The sequence below is a fragment of the Geosmithia morbida genome, assembly GCF_012550715.1.
Source record: "Geosmithia morbida isolate 1262 chromosome Unknown scaffold_0, whole genome shotgun sequence".
Taxonomy (NCBI): Eukaryota; Fungi; Ascomycota; class Sordariomycetes; order Hypocreales; family Bionectriaceae; genus Geosmithia; species Geosmithia morbida.
Window position 1 is genome coordinate 1,918,237 of NW_023336187.1, and position 10,852 is coordinate 1,929,088.

Genomic DNA, 10,852 nt, shown 5'->3' on the forward strand with positions numbered 1-10,852 from the left:
GGGGGGAGAAAAGAAACCATAGCAAATCAAGGAAACACTCGTATCCGAAGCCAAGACCATGTTTTCTCTCTCTGCCATATCCGACGACACATCAAAAAAAAAAGAGACCGTGTTTTTCTTGTCTACATGTCTGACATGACGAGTGCCAAGAGAGCCATGCGACAGTACAGGCCATAGCGCATCTGTGGCATGTTAGCACATCACACATACGGAGAGAGAGAGAGAGAGAGAGGAGAGAGAAAGGGGAGAGAGAGAGAGAGAGAGGAGAGAGAGAAAGGGGAGAGAGAGAGAAAGTGTGTGTGTGTGTGTGCGTTTGTGCGTGTGCGTGTGCGTGCCATGTAAAAGGGAGAGATGTAGGGGAGACAAGAGACGAGAGAGAGCTAGAAGAACAACTCACCTGTCTGAAATAGGCCGCACGCTGGTCAAAGTCAACCTCCTCGGCAACCTCCTCGTTCCTGGGAAGAGGATGCAGCACAACCATGGAGCCCTTGGCGTGCTTCAGGGCCGCGTTGTCCACGCGGTACGAGTCCTTGACACGCTCGTAGGCGGCCTCGGTGGCGAAGCGTTCGCGCTGCACACGCGTGCAGTAGAGCACGTCACTGCGGGCGAGGATCTCGGGCGTCAGCGACTCGGACTCGCAGAGGAGCTGGCCGGAGGCGATGAGCTGCTGCCTGATCGGCTCGGGCAGGCGGAGCTCCTTGGGCGCCACGAGCTGCACCTGCACCTGGTAGTGACGCAGGAGGTACACGAGCGAGTGCACGGGGCGTCCGTACAGCAGATCACCCAGGAAGGTGATGGTCAGGCCCTGCACGGTACCCAGCTCCTCCCGGATCGTGAACAGGTCCATGAAGGCCTGCGTGGGGTGCTCCTTGCTGCCGTTGCCGCCGTTGATGACGGGGACCGGGCTGTACTTCTCGGCCACGTCCACCGACGTCTCCTGAGGGTGGCGGAGGACCATGGCGTCGCCGTAGCACGCCAGCGTGCGGATCGTGTCCTGCAGGCTCTCGCCCTTGAGCACGGACGAGTGCGACGTCGCGACCGGGACCGTGCGCCCTCCCAGGCGCTGCATGGCCGCGTCAAACGACGCCGACGTGCGCGTCGACGGCTCGTAGAAGAGGGTGCACAGGACCTTTCCGCGAAGCGTGTCGAGCACACCCTCGCGCTGGACGCCCAGACGCATCTCCTGGGCTACCGTGAACAGGAGGTGGAGGTCGGACCTCGAGTACCTCTTGACCGACAGGACGTGTGCGTTCCTGAAGGCCGAAGGGCGCGACAGGAGCTGCTCGATCGACGAGCTGCTCGAGAGCTGCAGCTGCCTGGGCGGGAACGACGCCGACGGGCTGGTCAGGTGGTATTCCAGATCGGCACCGTCGCGGGCCCTGCCAATCTTGGCGGGCTCGAGAAGCTGCTGGTGCTGCTGCTGGTGCTGCTTAGCAGGACGCGACGACGACAGGGGGCTCTCGGTGATCTGGGCAATCGAGGGAGCGGCGGCGGCGGGCTTGACAACCGGCGACGTGGGGGGTAGGAGGAACGAGGACACGTTCTTGCCCATGGGAGGCACGGGGAGGAACTCGCCGTCCAGGCACACAGCCGTGTCCTGGAAGGTGACGCGCTTGACCGAGCCCATCATCTGGCGGCCCTCGAAGGGAGACCACGACGACGGTGAGGTGAAGGTGTAGGCGCGGTCGATCTCGGCCTCGATGGACGTGTTGAGCTGCTCGTGGAGCTCGAATACCACCATGGGGTTCTCGTAAAGGCGCTTGACGATGTCGGCAACCGTGAGCCTGCCCTCCGACACAGAAGTCAGGAGCAGAGGCAGAACCTCGGCGATGCCCATGGAAGGATCAGCCTCACGACCCTCGGACCTGGCCAGCTGGTAGGGCAGGCTGCCGACCGAGAAGATGTCGACGACGCCGATGTGCTCCCAGAGGGCAGCCTGGTCCTCGGGGGTGGGCAGGCGCCTGAACTCGGGATACTCCTTCTGCGACAGGTACAGGGAGTAGACGCAGACATCGCAGGTGACTTGGAGACCCTTCTCCTTGCTGAGGGCGATGAGGCGGATGTCGTCCTTGGTCGTGACCGACGTCACGTGGATGCGGCGGCTGTGCAGGCTGGCCAGGAGCAGGATCGAGGCCAGGTCCGTGAGCTTAGCATCGGTGACGATGGGCTTGTGCGCGGGCCAGGCGTCAAAGTGGGCCGTGACGGCAGCCACCTTGCTGATGTTGTCCGACAGGTGGTTGAAGGGGATGAAGAGCGAGCCCACTTCACCCGAAACGGCGCTGATCTGCGAGTCGTTGTCCGACGTGGCCGAGATGGAGAAGTTGTAGTCACAGTAGCCTCCGTCCCTGCTGTTCTGCTGGGCAGCCTTGAGGGTGATGGCGTCCGTGATGGAGCCCTCGACGCCCATGGGCATCAGGCGGATCATGCTGAAGCCACCGGAGATGGAGGCCTTGGTGACGGCCTGCATGTCAGGGCTGCCGGGCGTGGCAATTCCGGGGACGAAGGCGGCGACATTGACGAGGCCGGGGAGGACAACGGTGCGGTGGCTGGTCTGGTAGTCGCGCTTCGACACGTCGAGCTCGAACTGGCGGGCAATGGCCTCGACCAGAATCTTGGCGTTCTTGACGTTGGTGACGAGCGGGATCTGGTAGTCGACAGCCATGCGGCGCGTCTGGTAGCCCTTGCTCATGTAGTTGGCGGGGCGGCGGTACTTGTTGCTCGACGGCAGGTTGATGTACAGGTCAATGGTGTTCTTGGCCAGGTGCTGGGTGAGCGAGAACTCCGAGTTGCGGTCCTCATCGCTGCCCAGGACCTCGAGGAACTGCACGGGGATGCCGTGCTCCTGGAGGAAGTCAGCCGTACCGGCGGTGGCGAAGAGCTTGTAGCCGATCTTCTGGAGCTTCTGCACCGAGGGCAGCATCTCCTTCTTGTCCTTGTAGGAGCCGATCGACAGCAGGACGTTGGCCTTGGGGATCTTGAAGCCCGTCGAGAGCAGGGCCTTGAGGTAGGCCTCGTTCTTGTCGACGCCGAAGCAGGCAACCTCACCGGTGGAGGCCATCTCGACACCCAGGACGGGGTCGGCACCCGACAGGCGCGAGAAGCTGAACTGGGGAACCTTGACACCGACGCAGTTGGGGGGCAGGTCGGTGGGGGGGTACTCTTCGAAGGGCTGGGCCATGATGGCCTTGGTGGCCATCTCGATGAGGTCGACACCCATGACCTTGGAGACGAAGGGGAAGGAGCGCGAGGCGCGGACGTTGCACTCGATGACCTTGATGTCGTTATCCTTGGCGATGAACTGGATGTTGAAGGGGCCCGTGACGTTGAGGGCGGCACCGATCTTGCCGGTGGCCTCCTCGATGCGGCGGATCGTCGTCTCCTCAAGGTCCTGGGGGGGCAGGATGAGGGTGGCGTCGCCAGAGTGCACACCGGCGTTCTCTACGTGCTCGGAGATGAAATGGCCAATCATCTTACCGTCCTTGGCAACGGCGTCCATCTCGATCTCCTTGGCGTTCTCAATGTACTTGGTGATGACGACGGGGTACTCGCGCGAGACCTCGGCAGCCTGGGCCAGATATGCCTCCAGGTCCTTCTCCGAGTAGACCGCGTTCATGGCAGCACCCGAGAGGACGTACGAGGGACGGACCAGGACGGGATAGGTGACCTTCTGGCAGAAGCTGCGGGCCTCCTCGAAGCTGGTGAGCTCCTTCCAGGTGGGCTGGTCGACGCCGATACGGTCAAGCATGCGGGAGAACTTGTAGCGGTTCTCGGCGGTGTCGATCATCTCGGGCGAGGTACCCAGGACCTTGACGCCGGCGCGGTGGAGGGGCAGGGCAATGTTGTTGGGGGTCTGGCCACCCATGGCGCCGAGCACGCCGCTGGCGTTCTCGAGCTGGTAGATATCCAGGACGGTCTCGAGGTTGATGTTCTCAAAGTAGAGCTTGTCGGCCTCGTCGTAGTCCGTGCTGACGGTCTCGGGGTTGTAGTTGACCATGACGGTCTTGAAGCCGCAGCTGCGGAGCGTACGGATGGCACGGACGGAGCACCAGTCGAACTCGACGGAGGAACCGATGCGGTACACGCCGGAACCCAGGACCATGACGCCGTGGTCATCAAAAGCGACGTCGCTCTCGGAAGCGTTGTAGGTCAGGTAGAGGTAGTTGGTGAAGGCGGGGAACTCGGCGGCAACCGTGTCGATCTGCTTGACGTAGGGGTGGATGCCGGCCTCGAGCCTGAGCCTGCGGACGGCGATCTCGTTGGAGCTCCAGAACCTGGCGAGCTGCCTGTCGCAGAAACCGAGCCTCTTGGCCTGGAGGAGCAGGCCCGGGGAGCTGGCGATATCGCTGGTCGTGTAGCCGGTCATCTGCTTTCCGAAGTCGCTGAGGTGCTTGAGCTTGCGGAGGAACCACTTGTCGATCTTGGTCATCTCCCAGATCTTGTCGACCGTATATCCCTCGTACATGGCGTTGGCGATGGCGAACAGACGCTGGTCGGAGGGCGTCTGGAGCTCGTCGTCGATCTTCATGAGGGCCTTGGTCTCGCCAAAGCCGAGGTTGTGGAAGTCGATGGAGCGGATGGCCTTCTGGATGGCCTCCTCGAAGTTACGGCCAATGCTCATGACCTCGCCGACACTCTTCATAGACGAGCCCAGCTGAGTAGACACGCGGGTGAACTTCTTGAGGTCCCAGCGGGGCATCTTGACGACGCAGTAGTCGAGAGAGGGCTCGAAGCAAGCGCAGGTCTCCTTGGTGACCGAGTTCCTGATCTCCTTGAGGGGGATGCCGAGGCCCAGCTTAGCCGCGACAAACGCCAGCGGGTAGCCGGTGGCCTTGGAGGCGAGGGCAGACGACCTCGACAGGCGAGCGTTGACCTCGATGATGCAGTACTCCTTGGAGAAGGGGTTCAGGGCATACTGGATGTTGCATTCACCAACAACACCGAGGTGACGGATGACGTTGACGGCCGTGGTTCGCAGCATGTTGTAGTCCTCGTCGGACAAGGTTTGCGAGGGGGCGACGACGATGGAGTCACCGGTGTGGATGCCGAGGGGGTCGAAGTTCTCCATGTTGCAGACGGTGATGCAGTTGTCCTGGGCATCACGGACAACCTCGTACTCGATCTCCTTCCAGCCCTTCATGCTGCGCTCGATGAGAACCTGGGGGCTGGCGGCGAAGGCCTTGTTGCAGAGGTCACGCAGCTCGTCCTCGTCGTTAGCGAAGCCGCTACCGAGACCGCCGAGAGCATAGGCGGCGCGGACAATGACGGGGAAGCCGATGTCGGACACCGCGTTCATGGCCTCGTCAATGTTGTTGGCAGAGGCCGACTTGGCGCACTTCTCGCCAATGGAGTCCATGCTGCGGGCAAAGAGCTCACGGTCCTCGGTGGTGATGACGGTGTCGATGGGGGTACCGAGAACCTTGACGCCTAGGCTCTCGAACTCGTCCCGGAGCTTGATGCCAACCGAAAGGGCCGTCTGGCCACCAAAGGTGACGTAGATGGCATCGGGGCGCTCGTACTGGATGACCTTGCGGACAAACTCGGCGTTGACGGGCAGGAAGTAGACCTTGTCGGCAAGACCCTTGGAAGTCTGGATGGTGGCAATGTTGGGGTTGATGAGGACGGTGTAGATGTTCTCCTCCTTGAGGGCCTTGATAGCCTGGCTACCAGAGTAGTCAAACTCGCCGGCCTGGCCGATACTGAGACCGCCGCTGCCGAGGACGAGGACCTTCTTGACCGACACGCGGGGGTGCAGCTCCTCGTTCTCCGCGATGGTTCCACCGGGGAAGCTGACGGGCGCCCTCAGGCGGGAGGGGTCCTCGGCGCAGCTGGCCATGGTGTCGATGAAGACATCGAAGAGGAACTCGGTGTCGCGGGGACCGGGGGTGCTCTCGGGGTGGAACTGGACGCTGAAGTAGGGCTTGTCGGTGTGCATGATACCCTCGTTGCTGCCATCGTTGGCGTTGACAAACAGCTCCTTCCAGCCGGCAGGCAGGCTGGCGGCGTCGACCTCGAAACCGTGGTTCTGCGACGTGATGTGGCACTTTCCGGTGACCATGCTGGTGCAGGGGATGTTGTGGCCGCGGTTGCCAAACTTCATCTTCTTGGTGGAGGCACCCGAGGCCCTGGCGAGCAGCTGGTGACCCAGACAGATACCGAAGACGGGCGTCTTGTTTGATCGCATGACGGCGGCAATGTTCTTGACGGTGGGCTCCAGGACAGCGGGGTCGCCGGGACCGTTGGAGATGAAGAGACCATCGTACTCGCCGCTGGCAGCCTCCTTGGCGAGGTCGTGGTTCCAGGGGCAGACGAGGACTTCGACACCGCGCTTGAGGAAGCACCTCAGCTGGTTGAACTTCATCCCTACATCGACGCACAGCACGCGAATGGTCCGGCCGGAAGGGTGCTTGCGGGCCACAGAAGGGGGAGGCTTGTACAGCTTGGGTTCCTTGACGGAGACTGTAGGAGAAGATGGTATGAGCACATGGACCGACTTCTTCTTCTTCTTCTTCTCCATCTCCTCTCTCTTACCTCCCTCGGTGACTGGGACAAGAGACAAGCGGAAGTAGACTCACCTTGAGCGACAAGGTTTTCGCCGTTGGGGTTAGACCACTCAATCTCCTCAAAGTAGTCGAGGGAAGGATGTCCGGACAAGGCCCGTCCGGTAGCCGAGCCGTTGAGGCGGGTGCGGTCCTCGCGCCTCATGCGGCCGAGCATGCTGCCGCTCTGACGGAGCTTCTTGGTGAGAGCCCTGGTGTCGACGCCGTACATGGCGGGGACACCCTGCTCCTTGAGCCACTGGCCAAGAGACGACTCGGCCAGGAAGTGGGAGTAGTCCTCTCCGCAGTACGAAGCGGTGACGAGGCCGGCAATGTGGATCTGGGAGGACTCGAAGTGGGCGGGGAGGTCGCCCAGCAGTTCGTCCATGGTCTCTCGCGAGGGGACACCATAGTTTCCGACGAGGGGGAAGGTGATGACGAGGATCTGGCCTCGGTAGGAGGGATCGGTGACGGACTCGGGGTAACCCACCATGCCTGTCTGGAAAACGAGCTCGCCTGCGATGCTCTTGTCGGCACCAAAGCTGTAACCCTGGTAGGTTGAGCCGTCCTCCAGCTCGAGGCACACGAGCCCGTCATCTTCCACCAGCCGAGCCACCGACGGCGCCTTCAGTTGGACTGCCATGATTCCTTCACACTCACGTCTTGTGGGGTTTGGGGGGTTGGGGGGTGAGGAGATTTGGAAGTGCCACTGTCAGTCGTCCTCTGTGGCGGATGGGGAGGAGAGGGGAGAGGGAGGGGAGGAGGAAAGAAAAGAAAAAAAAGAAGAAGAAAAGAGGAAGAAAAAAAAAGGCAACAAGGGAAAATTGCTAGCAGTAGTTTGGAGGGCGACGATCAGAGTGTAAACTTTTTTTTTTTTTTTCGCCCACACCACACCACAACTCTTTCACACAGAGGCTCCCCGCCCTTGTTCGAGGCGCGCCATCCCCCCACCAAACCACCAGTAATTAGCATGTAGGTACCACTTTACCCGAATTTTGAGTGGTCGACGGTCCCTAAAAAAGTTGCCTATTGGTCAATGGACCCTAGAGCCACCCGAAAGCATTACGTCTCAACAACTGCCTCACCGAGTGCTGCTGACTCGACCTGTCAATTGGCCGATACGAGGAGCCAACTGTTGTTGGTCGGAAAATAGAAAACAGAGACCAGGTCCGTCCCGCGTACGTATCAAGAGGTATTTCGTGCATCAGTTACAAGTCTTATAAGTCTTACTACTGGGAGATCTAATCTCTACAGATAGTCATTTACCAAATGTGTGGCACGATCATCCGTACTCATATTAATGCGACCAATGAAATGCACGAGTATCATGACTTGGAGGGAAAAGGTATCATTGCGTCACAGGGCAGAGGCACCACAAAAAAAGAAAAGAAAAAAAAAGAGCGGAAAAAGAATAGTCCACACTCACGGATAAAAAAAAACCCATCAACCGACGTGAGATTGAAGCGGATGAGAAACGAAATCAATAAAACCTGTACTCGTAGGATATAATAAACTAAGCATTTACATCTTTCCTCATGTATTTTATGCTGAACCTATTGCTTCTGACAAAAATGCAATAAATATAAAGAAATGAGTAGAAAAAAAATTAAAATTCTACGCAAAAAAAAAAAAGAGAATGCGCCAATATCAAAACCCATCTAACCCTTTGTTCGAGACTCCGACATGTAGTACCTTCAAACAGACACGACGGCCCACTGCCTGGAAAAAAAATTGAGAAGAGAAAAAAAAGCGGCCCAGAGGGAAACGTGATCGTCGTGAGATAACACGTCCTACTACGGACCGATGCCACCCTGCGTGGGAGGTGCAGGCATATGTCCCATGTGCGGCGTCTTGTGCGTAGGACTAGCCTGGCCCATCATCATGGCAGTATGCTGCTGCTGCTGCTGCTGCTGCTGCTGGAGATGGTGCTGATGTTGCTTCTGCTGCGGTGTTCCTCCCGCCATCATGCCGGGCTGCGGCGGCGGACGAAAGGCGGGCTCCTTGGTGGGGTCGATGCCCGGGAAGCAGGCCTGCAGGCGGGCGTAGAGGTCCTTGATGGCTTCGGCGCGCTCCTCGCGGTCCGTGACCGGGTCGATCCTCAGCTCGCTCCCCTCGGGGACGATGGGTTGGGCGCGCAGCTTGACGGCCAGGGTCAGGTTCGGGGCCGTCAGGTACGCGGGGCAGGGAGCTAGCTTGGTGTCGGGTTTGCGATCGGCCAGCGACGCCATGTACGATAGGTTGGCCTGCAGTCGGCGCATGCACCTGGTTCGGCAGAGGTCAGCCTTGCCTGTCGGGGCCCTCGGGTGAGGTGGACGTGGTAGGTGGGCAGGTGGGCAGGTGGGCAGGTTCCAGAATACTTACTGCACATAGTCCTGCTGCAGCATCGCCTCCTCCTCAGTCGGCTTCCTGTCCTGTGCCAGGCCTCCACCGGCCGACAGCTCCTTCTTGATCTCCTGCTGCGATGTCTGGATCTGTATCGACTCGTACAGGAGCTCGTGGTTGATGTCGAGGAGCAGGGCAAACCGCTCCTTATCGCGAGCATCAGCACCGGGACTGGGTGGGGGCACACTTCCGGGGGCGGCGCCGGGAGTCTGCATGGCCGGCTGCTGCTGCTGATGCTGCGTGGTCTGCTGCTGCTGGTGCTGAGGGGTCTGCTGATACTGATGCTGCTGGTGCTGCTGCAGCTGGTTCTGATGCTGCTGGTGCTGCTGCTGCTGATTCTGATGCTGCTGGTGCTGCTGCAGCTGGTTCTGGTGCTGCTGGTGCTGCTGGTGCTGCTGCTGGTGCTGGAGATGGAGTTGCTGCTGGTGCTGCTGGTGCTGCTGCAGATGCTGCTGCTGCAGATGCTGCTGCTGCGGGTGCTGCTGCTGCGGGTGCTGCTGCGGCGGGTGCTGCTGAGGAAACGACGGCGTCTGTGGCGTCCCGGCGGAGTCGACCGACGGCGGGGGCTGCTGAAAGTTGACAGGCGTCTGACCCTGTGACGGAGGTCGTTGCGGCGGCTGGAACTGCTGCGGCTGCTGGCCCTGCTGTGAGGGCAGGGCACCCGTCGGCGTCGCCTGAGCAGAGCTGGGTGGTCGCTGGGGCGTCGATGCCTGGCTCATGCTTCCAAGGCTGGCCTGCTGCTGGTGGTGATGGTGATGGTGCTGCTGCTGCTGCTGCTGCTGCTGCTGCTGATGTTGATGTTGCTGCTGCTGCTGCTGCTGCTGCTGCTGCTGCTGCTGCTGCTGTAGTCTCTGCTGCATGATCTGGGCCGCCTGCTGCTGCGGCATGCCAGGCTGCGGCTGCTGCATCGGAAAGCCCTGCATGCCGGCGGCGGCGGCGGCACCCCCCATCATGAAGTTATTGGGAGCGAAGTTCTGCGGGCTCATGGATGACGGCATGACCTGCCCGTACGGTGAGTTGGCGTATTGCTGCGGGTATGCCGGCACTTGTTTCGAGACAACGTCAGCCGAAGCGCCACCGAGAGGTGAGAGAGGGGATCCGGCAAAGGAGAGGGGAGAGGGAGAGAGCCGGGCGAGATATCGAGGGTCAAGGTCAAAGGACGTACTCTGGCCATTGGGGCCCATCTGGGGCATACCGGGATTCTGCACCATACCTCCCTGCATCATCTGAGGATTGGCGCCGCCAGGACCGAAGGCGCCTTGTGGGGCCATGCCGGCAAACTGCTGCTGCTGGCTGTACATCATCTGCTGCTGCTGCTGCTGCGGAGGTTGAGGTTGAGGTTGCTGCTGCTGCTGCTGCTGCTGCGGGGCGGCATTGCCGAAGCTGGCGGCAGCAGCGTTGCCAAAGTTGAAGCCACCCTGGTACATGACTGGGGATGAATCCTGGGGGCGGTAGAGGAGGGGGCGGGGGGCGGGGGGCGGGGGGCGCGTGTGGTGATGGTATTGTTGATCACGGCTACCACGGGACGAGGCGACGAGCGTCTCCGGTCGATCCAAGGGGTTGCGTGTGCGTGTGCGTGTGTGGGGGGTGATGGCAGGGGCGAGGAAGGGCCGACAGGCGGCCGGTGTCGCGTCGCGTCGCGCGTCACGGCTTCGCACCGCAGCTGGCAAGAGGCGTGCGACGACGGGTTTCGAAAGATGGGCAGGAGAGCGACGGTAGACGATGGTGGGCGGTGGTTGCGGCGGCCACGATGAAGAGAGGGTGATGCTGTCGAGTGGTGGTGGTTCTTTTTTTTTTTTTTTTTTTTAATCTGCGCGCGAGGGTCTGCGCAGATGAGCGTCGCGCGCGTTGCCGAGGAGCTTGTAGGTGCGGATAAAAAGGGGCCCGTCAGGACGTCGGGCTTGGCTGCCGTCAAACCCAATTGCGCCGAACTT

At 60.7% G+C, this 10,852-nt stretch overlaps 2 protein-coding genes across 2 annotated transcripts; both read right to left on the reverse strand.

The window, feature by feature from the left end:
• Positions 1-475: 475 nt before the first annotated feature.
• On the reverse strand, positions 476-7,179 carry GMORB2_0584 (carbamoyl-phosphate synthase / aspartate carbamoyltransferase; the record flags this gene model as incomplete). The annotated part of the gene is made up of 2 exons (XM_035462569.1): positions 476-6,456; positions 6,573-7,179. Coding segments are annotated over 2 exons (6,588 nt in total), but the record flags the coding sequence as incomplete, so codon positions are not given.
• Positions 7,180-8,338: 1,159 nt separating this feature from the next.
• Positions 8,339-10,129, reverse strand: GMORB2_0585 (uncharacterized protein; the record flags this gene model as incomplete). Its single annotated transcript, XM_035462570.1, has 2 exons — positions 8,339-8,798; positions 8,898-10,129. Coding segments are annotated over 2 exons (1,692 nt in total), but the record flags the coding sequence as incomplete, so codon positions are not given.
• Positions 10,130-10,852: the final 723 nt, after the last annotated feature.